We start from the raw sequence: 16,761 nt of genomic DNA, 5'->3' as shown, positions 1-16,761 counted from the left end.
ATTCACGTAAATATAATTTCCACCGTTTTGATACGTATATTTATTCAAATAAATACCGTAATGTCAGTATTCTTTGGGTTTTTTTTTCAGTTAAATGTGAGGATAGAAAATGCCAATCAAATGCTCTTTGTAAGGGAAATAAATGTGTTTGTGCAAATGGGTACATAGAAAACGAAGGCATTTGTGAAGGTAAAATGTTAAATGTTAACAATAGTTAGTAATTCCTTAAATGCCGTTAGTTTTTCTATTGTGTTTGGACGTTTGTGATTAATTCTATATAAAATAATCAAGATGAGCATGTATCATGATCATATATTAAATTTTCGATAAATTTACACGTACATTCATGTTGTGAAAGGCGTCATTGTCCATTTTTGTAGTGTGAAATGCTTCGCTCATAGAGTAAGTGTTAGTAAAAACTGAATGGTCAATCTTATACCTATGTAGTATTTAAATAAACCAGATGAGGCATAGTGTTTTGTGCAGCCTGGTCAGTTTGTTCTCATATTCAAAAATAAGGTTGTCCCTTTTTGGAAGCTTATACTTGAACATAAAAGTTTTCAAATGAGTGATATAATATTTTATAATTTTTACTTTTTTTCTCTTAGTTAAATGTACAGATAGCGAATGTCCCTTACATTCTGCTTGTGTTGATAACAAATGCAAATGCATGGAAGGATTTGTAGACGTAAATGGCATTTGTGAAGGTAAACTTTTCTTTTTAAATGTGCTTTTTTAAATTGCTAAGTTATAACATAAATAGATTGAATAAGGACATTAAAAAAATATGTCTTTCCAGTGAAATGTGTGGACAGTGAATGCCAAGCCAACGCCGTATGTCGTCATAACAAATGTACCTGTAAAATTGGCTTTGTTGAAATAGATGGCAGTTGTGAAAGTGAGAGATATATATTTTTGTATTTATTAGTCAGGTCTTTGTTTAAACAAGAAAAACAGAACAGAGATAACTTATAACTTTGGCGTAAATTTTATTTTAAAAATGGATAAAGCTTTCATAATTTTTATTTCAGAAAAATGTCACTCCTTCAACTGCCCACGATTTGCATCGTGTGTCAATAATAACTGCGCATGTAATAGAGGATACGTCATGATTGGTGAAAGATGTGAAGGTATGGACACCTTTAAGATTGTAAAGCAAGATTCTTTATTTTGGTTTACTTGTATTCTGAACGTTAATTTTTTTTACTTATCTCAAGTTTTATCGATAAATTCGCATTATCTTAAAAATGACTGGTAACTACATATTCATATGTATTTCAAAAACAAACTTACGTAAGATTTGAACAAATTGAAGAGATATTTATAGGGGTTTTATCATATTGTATTGCCTTCCCATTGAATGAATTTGGAATTATCATTTTTTAAAATTTATTTCAGTGAAATGTGACGTATCCAAATGCGCGCGAAATGCGATATGTCGAAATAACAAATGTCAGTGTAAGAGTGGCTACATCGGAAACGGCGTCACGAAGTGTCAGGGTACTAAATATCTTTTTACAAATTAAACTTTATACAATGAAAATCTTGCTATTTGTAATCGTCATTTTTGTTGTTTTAAACATTAATCTCAGCTTTCGTATATTAAAAATGTTGCAATAAACCATTTGAGTAAGATTTCTACTCTTGTCTTATTTAATGTATTGTTTTTCAATTGTCAGAGAGTTGTGGCGGAAAGGTGTGCGGAAAGAATGCAAGATGCACGAATTACGGTAGAAAAAAGAAATGTAAATGTATAAGTGGATTCTACGGAGATGGCATTACCTGTACCGGTAATAAAATTATAATAATACAATACTCATAATCGCCAATTATTATCGCTAAATATGAAATCATCATAAGCCTTGACCTCGTTAATCTTAGATAAATACATAGAAATAATTTTATTGCAGATACATGTGGTGGAAAGAAATGTCATATGTATGCCAGATGTAAAAACAATAAATGTGTTTGCAGTATGGGAACATACGAATCAGGAGAAACTTGTAAATGTATGTAATGATTTTGAATGACATTCCGAACATAATTCTTCACCTGGTACAGAGTTATATTAAGTTTTTAACATTTCTATGACACAAGTTATCATGTATTCTCATTAATAATAGTATCCAAAATAATAAAATAATATTAATAATAATAAAATATAATAAATAAATTTTTAAAAATACTAGTATCCAGCCGTGAACTTTATCATATGTACTTTAAGTTTTTAATTAGAAAATATTATTTCTTTAACAAATTCTGTATAATACAACTTCAGTACTCTGTGGGTGGAAACGGCTTCGATGTGGTGACAATGCCAGTTGTTACCGTGGAAAGTGCAAGTGTGACGGCGGGTTTGAAGGAGACGGCATCGTTTGTAAAAGTACGTCAATGCATGTATGTCAGAATGATGGACTCGGTATCCAAGACGTATGCCGTTCAATTTAGCTATGATCACGATAGTAAAAACAATACACACTTGCAAGAATATGCTTTAAACATTATCTCTCAGAACACACTTGGTAATTTTGTTTTCAGAACTCTGTACCTGTTCTATCACAAGTCACAATTGGTACAACTTGTATGACGGTAACTTTTTGAGATTTGCCGGAACTTGTAAATATACCTTGTCACGACACATCAACCCGAAGTCAGATTGTCAGTACAACGCGGAAATAAAGTACAAGAGGACAGACTCGCCTAAAAGAGGCTCAGCGTTAGAGTTCATGGAAATAACAGCTTTTGGCAAAAAGATACACTTGGGGCGAAATTTGGAAGTAATGGTATGGGGTAGTTTATTAAAAAATATATGTATGTAGAACGAAAAATAAAACTACCCAGAATATTTGCACGTCAGTATACATTAACGAAATACTATCAGGATTATCAGTCTTCTGATTTTACTTCTATTTTATTCTCCTTGACGTGTACATACATGTAAGTATCTTGATAAAAAATGAATTAATAAATATCATATGCACGTAACTATTTACTAATAACACGATACGGAATGATACCGACTTCCAAACAATAACAGTCTGTCCAAACTACGTTTACAGATTGATGACCTACAGGTCTACCTCCCCTATACATCCACCTCCATCATAATCCACTACAGCGGTCTTGGCGTGATGGTGCTCTTCAACCAATGTAGCATTAGGTTGTTCTGGAATGGGAGAGGATTGGCGACTCTCTCCGTTCCTCTGGACTTTGGAAGCTCCTTGACTGGTATATGTGGTAATTGCAACGCTAAGAGAGATGACCTGAAAACCAGCGAAGGTAAAGATGTATCCAACTACGGAAAGAAGGCTGGGGCGTTTGTAGGAAAGAGTCATCTTGTTGTTGAATCTAACAATAACCAAACGTAAGTTATACATTTTCTTATCATTTAATACATGCGCCTATACATATACTTCCTTTCATATTGAAAAAAGTTAGATAACTTCCATTATGTTTTGGGGGAAACTATTAAAGGATTTTGCAAATGATTTCGTTGCAGATGTGAATCTCTGGAATCTCCGAGTTCATGCTGGAACCTACAGAACTCGTACTCCTTTAGAAAATGTGGTTTATTGAATAAAAAGTACAGATATTCACCTTTCAAGACATGTATGGAGGCGTTCCCTGAACTTGCAGACAGAGCGTATGAAGCTTGTAGGAAGGATTATTGTTCTACGCCCATAGACTCTGAGGCAACTCTCTGCAGGCATCTGGAGGGTTTCGCCGATTTATGCGCAAAGAGGGGTAAAATATTGTATTGGAGATACCGTGTACCATCGTGCAAAAAGAGTAAGTCTTTTGTATGTCAAGCAATATATTCATATATCTTTGTAATTTTCTATTCGCTCATAAACTGATTAAACTTCTGATTTCAAACAATAAGAGATATAGTTGTTCACAATATTATATAAAACAGATCCATGTAACAATAAAAGGAAGTCTTTGTCTGAAAAAGGTTTGTTTTTTTTCCTCGCAATTAAAAAAGTTAATACGGTATATGTTCATGGTCATTTTTTACATTTTTTACAACATCACGTAAAGGGGGTTTCTATGTAAATTGTATATTCAAATCTTAAAGTTATTAATTTATATTGGGGGGGGGGGGCTTTCCTTGCTATTTGAGGTTATTTTCTAGAAACATCACATTTAATTAACTTAGTTGAACAAATATTATTCTTTTGTACAAAAGGTATTCCTCTGTATACTGCAGATACCGAGACCATTCATGTATTTCAATTATGGTCCATTAATACTGTAAATAATAAAAAGTTTATCGCTACATGTTGTTTTTGTTTTGAAGGTCTTAAATGCGGAAAGAATAAGTTTTATTGGTGGTCAGCACCCGCCTGTCCCAACATGTGCACGGATCCAAATGCAGAAAAAACCTGCGGCCTTCCAAAGACAGAAAGCTGCCGCTGCAAGCATGGATTCGTTCTGAGTGGAGATAAATGTGTTAGGCAAAACGATTGTGGTTGTTCTCGAGGACCAAATTATTACCCGGTATTCTTTAATATGAGCTAATAAATGTAAATACTTCTATAGTATAGCAATAATTTGGCGAATATTGCATAAAACATGTATGATTAAAATCCATGTCAGTTTAAACATTAATCAACCAAGATGTCCTTTTCAGCTTGAGTCATCATACGCTAAACCTGATTGTTCTGGAACTGAAACATGTCGAAAGTTGCCGAAACAGAAACAGCCTAAGATGGTGAAGGGTAAAAAGCAGAGATGTCACGCAGAAGCCAGCTGTGATGTCACACATGGTGTGCCCGAATGTTCATGTAATATAGGATTTACTGGCGACGGTGTGAAGAACTGTAAACGTAGGTTACAAGCATTTTCTATTGGCGAAAATTGGTACATCCTATTTCTATTGTAAGAAAATTTTAAAATACATGTGTACTGCTTTTCTGTGCACATATTTACTATTTGTAAGATAAAAACGGAAACATGTTTAGATGATTTCTTTTTCTTATGCATTCATAATTATATTGTAAAATTTAATTACAAAAATATTATGTTAAATTAATTGTATAGAGTGATAACTGTGTATTTTGTTTATTTATACAGCGGCTACATCATGCAGTATAACGGAGAACGTCAAAAACTGTAGTGCTACCATTGAGTTGGCCGGCGAATGTTTCTACAAATCCAAGCACACCAAGGCCTGTCGTTACACCGCTCTCAGCGTCACAGACGGAAAAAAGCATCGCGCTTACGTCAAATTTAAGGGGCAGGGTAAAAGTAGTTCGCTATCGGAAGGACAGACGTCTCTGGGCTGTGCAGATTTTACATTCACGGGAGATCGAGTAGTTATAGAAGAAATAATATGTGATTGTCCTGGACATTGATAAAAAAATTTTTTTATTGAAATACACAATTTTTGCACAACTGTTTAACTATTGTTTAAAATTCACAACTTTAAAATAAATTAAAGAAATTTGTGCTTTAATAAACTATACATGAAAAGATAAGTGTCTTCAGTGTTTAAAGATTACGTGTTTTCTTATTCCTCTGGTTTTCTGAAGCAGCATGTGAATAAGGAAAGCATTCTTGCTTTGAAAGATCTTCTTTTTTGCTACAATGAAACAAACGAATATAAATACATATACTCTTTAAATTGAATAGGCCATCATTCGAAAATTGAATTTTTTAAAATAAGAATTGTTTTGTGTTGAAATAGCATAACTTAAAAGACAGAATATATTTCTTGTAAACTTTATATGAAAAAGAGAATTGCCAAATATGGTCGTTAAATAACTGTACATGTACCTCTTTATCCCGATTTTCCAGATCATCAGGCATTGTTGGGCCAACTTTGTTCTATATTTAAAAAAAAATCAAACAAATCTGATAATTGATAATCTGATGACTGAACAAGATACATGTATGTGTGTTTACGTAACTAAAGGCTAAAGTAACGAGTTAGAACTCATAAAATATATACATGAAAATTTGCGCATAATATTTGCAGGCTTCAATTATTTACACTTCTTTTACAATTCATGTATGAAATTATTATATCAGTCCAAATATTATTCAGACTTTCGAGAGTTCCGTTGAAAATCATCAGATTCCATGCATATTTTCCGTAGGTACAATTCTGAACAAAGAAATTTGTCTCGACAGCTTCTAGTTACGAAGCAACTTTTTTCCTTACAATATCAAAATTTAAAAGCATCCAATAAGATGATTTTATAAAATGAAATACTTCGAAATCCATGTAGCCACAATCTGATTACCAGCCCTGTATAGACGAAGCCTGAGTGACAGTGTGAGTAGTTTAAGGAATTTAATCCATGTGTATAAACTTACTTTGAAAGGTTTTGAACTCTTCTCTTCTTTAACTTTTTCGATGGCGCCTTTGATTATGTTGTCAACATACTTCTATAAACATAAGGAGAAAAATAATTTATTTATTGAACATAAGTTAATTTTATATTTCCCGTAAGTGTTGCACAGTGTTATTGTGCTCATTTTTACCTGGACTTCCTTTAGATCTGGCTCCACCTGTGATGAACTATTATTGGTGTTCATCAGCTGAGTTTGATACTGTTTGTTTACGGGCGACATCCAACCTAAAACCTGGTGAAAATTAAAATTTTAACATGTTGTAATTATACTTTGTTTGGCAAAATAATCTAAATGCATATCGTTTTTTCAGTTCTTCTCATTAAATAACTTTTACTGCCATTGCATTTATCAAAATTTTGATGAAAACGACAAAAAAAATTATATGATTTACCTCGATGCAGTGAATAGTTTTCATAGTTTCAGTTTTTATCCAACGATTTGGTTGCGTTGTGTGTGCAGGGTAATTCTCCATCAAGAATAGCAGTTACTATCAGAACCGTACTCTTTTTATCCTGACAATAAAGAAAAGCATTCAACTGTAATTCACATTCTGTATAAAAGAAAGAAAAAAATTGATCTTATTATACAGCGTTTGGGAAAAAATAAACGTCCTACCTCCGATGTTTTCGAAGTGGAATGAAATAATGCTCATTGTGACGTCATCTATTATTGGCTTTTATGAATGGTTCATTGTGACGTCATGACCGAGTCCAAAAATCTATCGTCTCACCTCGCCCCTTCCGTCGCTTACCCCAAAAAAGTTATATACTTATATTTATGAAAATTACCCAGAGTGGTCCGATACTGTTTTGTGATTTATAAGCCTCTACGGTTCCTAAATGAAAAATGAAAATAAATTACGAGAATAACTTTCTCGCAACAAACACGTCCATATTTTAATTAAAATACACTGTACATGATTATTATATCACAGAAAACTAGAATTTGAAGAAGAAGGAGTTGGAGTTGGTCCCCTTCTTTTTTGGGGAGCATATAAAGAATTGTCGTGAAATAAACAAGCTTTCACCTGAATGTATTAATCTATGCCCCCCCCCCCCCCCCCCAAAAAAAAATAAAAATTAGGATTTGCCCCCCCCTTTTTTATTTTTAAAGAAGATGTTATGTTTCTGTAAAAATTTGGTTTGCTTTGAACATTATTGAAGGATTGTACTTTATTTTGTACTAGGTAAATTTCAAAATGACATAACTTTTTGTGTATTTTAAAACCTATCCATACTATCCGGATTGTGCCAGTGTAGTAGTCTTACTTTTAGATTATATAGATTGTGTCGTTTAAACGCTTAAGAAAATAACGTACACATTTCCATGATAAAAACATACAAGTGAGGCAGGGTATATTTTCATCCAGCGTTTCCTCAGTAAATTGTCACAGAAGTCATGTCTTCCAAGAAACTAATCAACTCAGTGGAGAGCTGCGTAGACGAGGCGCTGGAGGGCTTGGTGATTGTGAACCCGGGTCTCCGAGTGCTACAAGGACATCGGGTGGTGGTCCGCCATGACATAGAGGATGTGATCAAAGAGGGAAAAGTGACTCTGCTGTGTGGGGGAGGGTCTGGACATGAGCCTGCACATGCAGGTTTGTAAACAGAAAGTAGTTCCGTGTTGCGTAACATCAGATCACATCACATGTAATTATATTTTTTATTAGAAAGTATACACTCTGTATTCTACATGGAGTGATGACAACCATCATTAAACTGTTAAATCCAGTTTATCGTCGTACCGTGGTACTTGTAATTTTTACGTTTGATGACCATTTAATTTAATTTACAATGTGTCATTATAATATCTTGTTTACATGTAATTATACAGGTTACATAGGATCAGGAATGTTGTCAGCAGCTGTAGCTGGTGCAGTGTTTACATCCCCTCCCCCAAGTAGTATACTGGCTGCTCTGAGGACCATCAGTAAACCAGGGGCAGGTTTGTTATCCAAGTTTACATGACACATTGTAACATGTTATATGCTGTACATGTACCAAGTGGGTGCTTAACTTTGATTTCAACCATTATAGAAATAGCATTCTTGTTACAATAAAACTTAACTGGTACAATGATTCCATTTGTATTAAACAGCTGGTTCGCTGATCATTGTTAAAAACTACACTGGGGACAGACTTAACTTTGGCCTGGCAGCAGAAAGGGCAAAAGCTGATGGACTCAATGTTAACATGGTTGTCGTAGGAGAAGATTGTGCTCTGACATCATCAGATAAAACAGCTGGAAGAAGAGGCTTGTGTGGCACTGTTCTTATTCACAAGGTACATAGGCTTGGTTTTAATATTTGATACAGACATGATTCTATATAGAGGCAGACAAAAATGAGAGATTAAAGACCTGAAATGCTACACTATTTCCTATTGTTTCAAATCCAAATTTTAATATACTTTTCTCAATAGATTTGTGGTGCTTTGGCAGAAGAAGGGAAGAGTCTGGAGGAGATTCATCAAGTTGCCAGCAATGCTGCCAAAAATATGGGTAGGTCAAATGCTTTACCTGTACATTGTTTACAAAATGAGTGATTATATGACTTATTAATTCCCAGCCCTTTGACTGGCAGATATCCAACAATCTAGAAAAAGAAAACGTTATATTCACCTGCAAAAGACCTGCAGGGTCAATGTATACGTAACATTTGATTTTTTCCTATATTGGACTAAGAATTTGTTGGAAATTTCCAAACTGCTATGATTGAACAAATTATCATTATCCATGTTGTCCAATGAAACATTTCATTTCTCAGTTTTCAGTTATGGCCTCAAACTAAAATCTTTGCTTTAGGCCAGCATTTTTTTATTTTTAGATTTACGAAATATTTTTCAAATTATTTGGTGAGGAGGAGGGAATAAAAATAAAAATAAAACAATTTTTCAACAATATTTTTTTTATTTTCATAATAAGAACACGTGTCCAGGAGCTGCCATTTTTTAAAAAAATATATAAGTAATTTTGGTTGTTGGTGATGTTCTTATCCTAACATATTTTATCCATGGGCACTGAAAATTTGTGTTGATATATTGCACATGCATGTATAAAAACAAAGTTTTTTTTTTATATATACGTCAAGTACATACTGTACATATACATTTAATAAGACCAAAAAAATTAACTAAAGGGAGTTTTCACATCTTCCTTGCAGAAAAATAGGAAGAAGTTTGAGAAATCATTTATTTGATTAAATTAACAATGCTATTCACAAATTCAAAATTTAAAATATTGTTACTGAAAATAAATTGGATTAGAAGCATGTCCATAAATGTCAGTGAAAAATCAAACAAGTTTTTTTATTTAAAAAAGACTAACTAACTTTTTAAATTTTATTTATTTATGTAATTATACCTTTAATAAAGGAAATGTTTCGTTATTTTGTTAGCTTTAATGACAAATAAAGTCATTCTCTTTCCTTCAGTCATAAGACTCCTGTGTTCAGTGTGTTTAGGGTTATTAGTCCAACCCTATGACCCACTTACAACCGTTATGTGAGGAACGGTTAAATTATGATTATTTTAATATTTATTTTGCAAAAATGTTTTTTTTAAAAAGTAACTTATCATTTTCTTGCCAATGAGGTTTTTTTTTTTTTAATTTACGGAATTGTGATAGAAAAAGACTTCAACTTCTCTTTCTTGAGGAAATTCTGGCTAAGTTGCCGATCACAAAACTTAATAGGGTCGTAAATTGTAGGGTTGGACGAAAGCAAACAGGAGTAGGCTCTATGGTGGTTTTTTGTGACTTCTAGTGCCTGTGACTTGATCGGAAAGAACTTGGTCTTTTTAATCAATGCATGAACAACAATAATTCAGACTACACATACGTGATTGCATCAACATTTATTTTTATTTTTACCAGAAAGAAAATTTCGGGTCGGAGGAAAAAATAAAATTAATAGCTAGTTCAGGTCCTTTTATTTTTTTTTAAATTTTTAAAAAATAGGGTCGGCGGGTTTGTAAATCGAAATTTCAAAAAATGCTGGCCTTATAACACATAATTTGGTATGTCTGTATCAATTCCTTACTAAATCATATAATAAAACAATTATTGCTGGGTTTTTTTATCAATAGGATGATTTTATTGATTTACACATAGCTATCCTCGGCGTGGTGAATATTGTATTTTTGAGGTTAATAATCATCGTATTGACCTCAAAAACAGCAATAATTGTATAGTATATGTATGCTGAATTTAAAATGTTTTTTGAATGATGTATTTTTGTTGGGAGAGATAAATGTAAGAATAAATACATCCTTTTGCAATATCAGTGCATCCATGATTGCATGAGAAAGCAGTTTGAACAATATTCATATACATTGTATTACATATGTACTAGAATATGCCAAGTACAATATGTCTAGCTTGTTGTAACAAAAAGATGATATGATATAAACTTCAATTGAATTTAAAGATGTTGATTTCTTTTATTTAGGAACAATTGGTGTCAGTTTAACTCCCTGCAGCTTACCTGGGGCAGGGCCATCATTCGAACTGAAAAGTGATGAAATGGAGCTGGGTCTTGGTAAGTATCTTTTGGTTTATATATACTTGGGTACAATGAAATATACAAGTACCGGTATATTTTAAAAGGTTTCTTTAAAAATTCTGAAAGTATATTCTTCTAATTAAATGATTGTTTCATTTATTGACCATTCATGATTGACACTTTTACAGGTATACATGGAGAGGCAGGTGTCAAAAGGACAAAGGTAAACCTATTCAAAGAAATTCTAGTAAATGAAATGAATTAATTGTTGTACCTATGCATAGACCAAAGTAATTTAATTTTGACAAAAATGTTTAAGCTCACACTGTGATATGGTATAGAAAAAACTCCTTTCAATTCACCATTCTGACAATCATACATGACGTTCTTTGTCTATACCATTAGGTACTAGTTATGAACAAGTATTGGTATATCCCTTTATGTACCTGGACATGTACAGATCGTGTTCATGTTTATTGAACTAGCTATTTTCATACACAGTCATTGCACTCTGTAGACTTTCAAATACCCTTTTTATTTAATGCTTTCCTAATTTTTTTGGATTTTTTTTATAGATGATAAGATAAATATAGTACATGTATATATGTTATCCTAAAAACCAATGTACATGTAATTAAATTGTTTTAATTTTGCACTAAAAAGCATTAATTTTTAATATTCTTATGCCGACATTATTTTTTTCCACATCCCTGGATTTAAAATATTTGATTTTCAAATGTGGTAAAAAATTAATTTGTTGATTTGTTTACTGTATTCCCTGTTGGTATTGCAAGTTACATACAATGTACCAAAAAGGAATTAATATTGAATTAATTAATTAAATTGATATTAAAGCTCTTGTCAGCCAAAGAAGTGGTGAAGATGATGTTGGATCACATGACCAATCCACAAACTTCCACACACCTTGACCTCAAAAAGGGTAAAGATGATATTTTTAAGTCTCACTCAATTTCAAATCATGATGAATAACAAATATAAGTACACCAATTTGATAAATACTACATGTTGATATAAAGGTGACAGAGTGGTGTGCATGATTAACAACCTCGGTGGAACCTCTGTTTTGGAAATGAGCATCATCGCTAAAGAGGCAATCCAACAGCTAGGTAAGGAACAATGTGATGAAAAAAGTGAAACCTTTCGATGCTTTAAAATATACAATGTATATATGTGTACAACATTTTATTAGTTTAAGTAAGTTCGTTTGTAAGGTTAACAAATTCATCATTTAATGTTATATAATATAAACTGGTATATTTGTAGAGAGTCGAGGAGTGGTAGTGGAGAGAGCCTACAGTGGATCCTTTATGACATCACTGGAGATGGCTGGTGTCTCTATAACTCTTCTACATCTCGATGTAACAATCAAACGATGCTTAGGTAATATCAAGGTGTATAAATTGTTTAAATTCTATTCTCACTAACAAACATGTATTTGTCAGATATGTTGCAGCACTATTACCAAAGAAACAAAACTTTATGAGATGTCATAAAATACAGTGTTTTGGATCACTATAAAGACATTTATCTATGAGAAAAACATATTGCTTTGCAGTTTATTAAAAGGATCATTTACAAATAATTTCATTTTATACATGAATGCAATGTTTAGATTTGCCCTCACAGATGCTGGCACCACTGCTCCGGGCTGGTCAGTGCCCCTGTTACCTGTAGGAATATCAACTCGGGAAACTCCAGGAGTTATGCCCTACAGCCAAGAGGATGTGGTGGCCAAATCTACCGATGCCGTCCAAATACCAAAGGGTGAGTACCCAGATACTATTGACTAATTAGTGTTTGACAGTGAAGAGGTTTCAGAAAGAAAAGAGTTGTAAACACATATACAAGACAGTAGGGCTTTTATTTAAGGAATGGCCTCTAGAGGTGATTTATCCCATTTCAGTAATCAGAACTCATTGCTTCAAATTTCGTAATTAACACAATTAACACTTGGAAATAATTCTAAAACAGCTGCTTTAAATGGGTAAATTCACCTCTTCACTTCCAAAGTTGCCTTGTAGATAGTCAAATGGATCTTTACATTAATTTTTTAATGTCTTTTTATATCTAATTTGATTGAAATTTGATTTTACTTCCAGAGACTGCAGCCATGTTGTATGAGATGATAAAGCTGTCCATGGAGAGACTAATAGCAGCAGAGACTGAGCTCAACACCCTGGACAAGGAAAGTGGGGACGGGGACTGTGGGTCTACCTTGGCCCGGGGGGCCAAAGGTCAGAAACGTCAATTAAAAAAATTTTAGTACAAAAATTAACTATGGAATATATATCTGGATCGTTATTGAAATAAAAGAATGAATTACCGTGTAAGTTGAAGATATATGATGCAATTTTACCCTGATTCTGTTGGTTTGCAATTATTTTTGAAATTTTTTTTCTATCAATGGATCAATTTAGGTTTGAGCTATGTTTATAATGGTATCAAAAATCAAATTAGAAACGTTGTTACATATAGTTTAAAACCTTTATTCATCTACAGAATGGATTTACATGTAATTAAATATGCCAAAAAATTTCATTTAATGAGCAATACCTTACTGAAATGATTGAAAATTCATCATGGTTTAATGAGCTATATGTACATGTTGTGTATTTTGTTATACACAGCAATTTTACAAAGTCTGGGTTCAAAAGACAACCCTAGTCTGCCTGTAGGAGTCCCGGCCAATCTGGCTCTGTCCCTGGCGAGGATCGTAGAGGACTCCATGGGAGGATCATCAGGAGCGGTATGTTGCGTCATAGCCCAATGGAAAACATTTTATTGTTTATTTAAACAATAAAATGTTTTCTTTGATAATTCCTGCGGGATATGAAGGTGGCAACATTGCAGAAAAAGTACATCACGCTGCCTTCCTGACCCCCTATTTACAAATATTTTATTCCTAGCTGTGCCTTTGTTAAGTGCACTTGTTCTTATCATAAGAAATAGAGGGAATCATACTTCATGAATGTAAATATATTGTATATTACTCTTTTGATATGAATGCCCTTTACCAAATTCAAGCGTTACCGGTAGTTGTGCAAAGTTTCGTTTGGCTAGTAGTCCTGGTCCTATTTTTAAAAAGTGATTTGTGGAAGTTTGTTTGCAGGACAAAGCTTTATGAAAAACATAGATGTGATTATTAATTCTTTTTATGCAGCTCTACAGTTTGTTTCTTACCTCTGCGTCCCAATGTCTGCAGTCCTCTGTGACTCGTAACGACTGGGTGAAGGCTTTATTGAATGGAAACAGCACAGCCATGAGGTAAATAAAAATTAATAAATTAAAACAAATGTATACAAGATATATTTTTCTGGAAAAAATGCTATTCAATATTTACACATTTTAATCTGTAGATGGCCATAACATTGTAATAAGAAATTGATTTTATTTCTATACCATTTGAAGCAGTTTTTAAATCTTTTTGTAACTGCAAAGCCATTTATAAAAAAAGCTGTTAATTGTCCCATATTTTTTTTCACTTCTTTAAATTTAAAGAAAGGTCAAAAACATTTTTTAAAAATGACATTTAATTGTACCAGTATTATCAAGCATATAAATACCATATGTTTTGCTTGCATATCTTATTTTGTTGTAGGCATGTCATTGTATACAATATGAATGAGTTTTGCAATTCAAACATGTTTAAACCAGATTTAAAATTATCAATCAGTGCAAGAAATCTTTTTAATTTTTTCATTTTGTACATAATATAATATTATTTTGTTTAATAGATATGGAAGAGCTGAGCCAGGTGACAGGACAATGGTAACTATTTATTCATTGAAGGATCAATGATTAACATATAATCTGAAAATTTACCAATAAGATTACCAGGTTCTAAACTTTATAATACAAAATGAATGTCATTTTGGGACATAATTTGGAGATTTCAGGATTACCTCTCTTACTATTCCAGATTGATTCCCTCGTGGCAGCTGGTACAACACTGTCTGAGAAAATATCATCCTGTACACCTGTGCAAGCTTTAGAAGCATCAGTAAAGGTAAATTAAACAGAACACCAGCCTTAGAGTGTTTTGAAAATTAAATTAAATAAAGATCACAGTAAAATTGATTGAACTCCGGCGGTAATATTGTATGGGGATAAAATAATGATAGCTACAGAATGATTAGTAAAATTATATGTACATGTATCAGTTATTGAAGTAATTTACTGTAATAGTATCTCAATATTACAAAGTAAGATGCACTCTCTCTTTTACGGTCATTTAGGCAGCAGAATCAGCTGCTCAGGCCACTGCCAGCATGAAGGCCAAAGCTGGTCGCGCCAGTTATGTGAGTGCAGAAAGGTTAAAGAGCCCGGACCCAGGGGCAGTGTCCGTCACCTATTGGATGAGGGCCGTATTAGAGGTCCTTCAAAAGCAAGGATAGAGGTCCTCCAAAGGCTGGGGTAGAAGTCCCTGGATCCTATGCAGGGGTTCCTCAAAGGTGCTAAAATTTTTAATATCCACCCAAAAATATTTGAGGACTTGACTTATTGCATACCCCGGTATATCATTTTTATGTTATTTCATTAAAAAAAAAATGGATATGATTGAAATGGAGTTATGAATTGAGGTTGATTTTAAGGTACCACGGTACTTAATTATATTTTTAGAATGTACATTGTACAGGGTATTACAAGTGTCAAAAGGACAACATGCAGCTTTGGCTTAAATCCCCATGTCAGATATATTAAAATTGGGGCTTTGTAGATCATATACATGTATTAGCATTTCCTTGTATCATCTTATTTTCATAATAAGTTCTTCAAATCAAGATCTTCAACCATATGATTACATCTACATTGTATCCAAAATATGTCTCATTTTTTGACACAAGTTTTTATGTTATTGTTTTTTAACTGTATTAAATGGCACAGACTGCATGATGTCCTTTGTTTGTCACATAGATATTAGGGCATTGTGATTTTCTTAATTATCTTTAATTTACATGTATTGATTTACATGTTGATTATATGTACGTTATATATGTATACTTATCAAATGATTTTTGTTATGCATTGCCAGGCAAATATACAAAATATTTCTATTTACATGTATATAGAAGGTGCCTATTTTGATGAAAACTGTGATATGTCTACATGATTTTTTTAATGATAATTAAAAAATTTAATTATGAAGAAAATCATTTAAACCTATAAATAAGGGCATTTGGGTTTAACATTGATTTTTTGTAGATCATCAATGTACAATTTCTTTGAGTTTTGCTACGCATTGCAAGACATATATATTTATACAACGTAATTCTTGTAATTTGCCAGTATGTACTAGTAAAATTACCTACCTGAATGAAAACTGTGATACAAGTAAACTTTGTGTATGTTGATTAAATTGACTTTGATTTACAAGATGATACAATATAACGTTACATTATAGATTAACTTTGATTTTTGTTATGCTTGGCAGATACTAAGTACATGTATTTCTTTAGTTTGATTCTACATATGTGTCATATATTTGTGGGGCATGTGTTGATTTAATATAAATAAAAGAAATTAAAATTAGTTTGAATAATAGTTTGTTCATCAAATAAAAAGCTGTTGGGGTTAATTCCTATTCTGAGACAAAATAAAACCAGTTAAGTACTGCTGCATAAAGTTTGAGTATCCGAGAGTTTGTGGTTTTGATCTTATAATTAAAAACCAAGAACTAGGAATATTTTCAGTGAAATGTTGACCCTGTTTTACAGTGATATTTTTTTTTAGAATACGAAGAAATTGTTACCTTACATTTTTTTTACACAAGAATACCAAAAATTAATAATCTATTAATAGTTACCTGGTTTGAATTTCACAAGGGTAATTGTGACATCACATTTTTTGCTATTGGTGCGAGATTCACTGATTGTTATATATTT

The 16,761-nt window shown here is 32.6% G+C and overlaps 3 protein-coding genes across 7 annotated transcripts in view; 2 read left to right on the top strand and 1 right to left on the bottom strand.

Annotated features, from left to right (window-relative positions):
• LOC117689271 (zonadhesin) overlaps positions 1-5,357 on the top strand; it is a 30,957-nt gene extending 25,600 nt beyond the window's left edge. For 4 of the 5 annotated variants that reach the window (XM_066088468.1, XM_066088469.1, XM_066088470.1 and 1 more), the window contains 14 exons: positions 91-189; positions 609-707; positions 800-898; positions 1,032-1,130; positions 1,399-1,500; positions 1,680-1,790; positions 1,911-2,009; positions 2,279-2,383; positions 2,539-2,783; positions 3,060-3,364; positions 3,500-3,789; positions 4,301-4,500; positions 4,634-4,829; positions 5,077-5,357. In XM_066088468.1, the coding sequence (XP_065944540.1) occupies positions 91-189; positions 609-707; positions 800-898; positions 1,032-1,130; positions 1,399-1,500; positions 1,680-1,790; positions 1,911-2,009; positions 2,279-2,383; positions 2,539-2,783; positions 3,060-3,364; positions 3,500-3,789; positions 4,301-4,500; positions 4,634-4,829; positions 5,077-5,357 (2,330 nt within the window). The remainder of the gene's footprint in view (positions 1-90; positions 190-608; positions 708-799; positions 899-1,031; positions 1,131-1,398; positions 1,501-1,679; positions 1,791-1,910; positions 2,010-2,278; positions 2,384-2,538; positions 2,784-3,059; positions 3,365-3,499; positions 3,790-4,300; positions 4,501-4,633; positions 4,830-5,076) is intronic. The other variant, XM_066088471.1, reaches the window with a different exon arrangement.
• On the bottom strand, positions 5,352-7,105 carry LOC105340706 (uncharacterized). Its single transcript, XM_011446880.4, has 6 exons — positions 6,976-7,105; positions 6,752-6,872; positions 6,490-6,591; positions 6,322-6,393; positions 5,779-5,829; positions 5,352-5,584 (listed from the first exon to the last, which is right to left on the bottom strand). Exons 2-6 carry the CDS (start codon positions 6,830-6,832, stop codon positions 5,513-5,515), a joined length of 378 nt encoding a protein of 125 aa, XP_011445182.3. The 5' UTR covers positions 6,833-6,872; positions 6,976-7,105; the 3' UTR covers positions 5,352-5,512.
• Positions 7,106-7,656: 551 nt separating this feature from the next.
• LOC105340698 (triokinase/FMN cyclase) lies at positions 7,657-16,408 on the top strand. The gene is made up of 16 exons (XM_011446874.4): positions 7,657-7,957; positions 8,194-8,304; positions 8,458-8,642; positions 8,781-8,859; positions 10,805-10,894; positions 11,047-11,081; positions 11,714-11,798; positions 11,896-11,985; positions 12,143-12,259; positions 12,506-12,643; positions 12,979-13,113; positions 13,507-13,625; positions 14,040-14,143; positions 14,614-14,647; positions 14,799-14,885; positions 15,115-16,408. The coding sequence occupies exons 1-16, from the start codon at positions 7,759-7,761 to the stop codon at positions 15,271-15,273; spliced, it is 1,767 nt and encodes a 588-aa protein (XP_011445176.3). The 5' UTR covers positions 7,657-7,758; the 3' UTR covers positions 15,274-16,408.
• The last annotated feature ends 353 nt before the right edge of the window (positions 16,409-16,761 follow it).

The sequence above is a fragment of the Magallana gigas genome, chromosome 6, assembly GCF_963853765.1.
Source record: "Magallana gigas chromosome 6, xbMagGiga1.1, whole genome shotgun sequence".
NCBI lineage: Eukaryota > Metazoa > Mollusca > Bivalvia > Ostreida > Ostreidae > Magallana > Magallana gigas.
This window is presented reverse-complemented; position numbering and strand designations above follow the sequence as displayed.

Excerpts from the sequence above, each read along its gene's own strand:
- LOC105340706 (XM_011446880.4), bottom strand. The coding sequence starts at position 6,832 with ATGGAGAATTACCCTGCACACACAACGCAACCAAATCGTTGGATAAAA. Across the intron at positions 6,592-6,751 it reads AAACTATTCACTGCATCGAG|GTTTTAGGTTGGATGTCGCC; the intron begins GTAAATCATATA and ends AATTTTCACCAG. Across the intron at positions 6,394-6,489 it reads CAGATCTAAAGGAAGTCCAG|AAGTATGTTGACAACATAAT; the intron begins GTAAAAATGAGC and ends TTATGTTTATAG.
- LOC105340698 (XM_011446874.4), top strand. The coding sequence starts at position 7,759 with ATGTCTTCCAAGAAACTAATCAACTCAGTGGAGAGCTGCGTAGACGAG. Across the intron at positions 8,305-8,457 it reads CATCAGTAAACCAGGGGCAG|CTGGTTCGCTGATCATTGTT; the intron begins GTTTGTTATCCA and ends TGTATTAAACAG. Across the intron at positions 12,260-12,505 it reads AACAATCAAACGATGCTTAG|ATGCTGGCACCACTGCTCCG; the intron begins GTAATATCAAGG and ends TTGCCCTCACAG.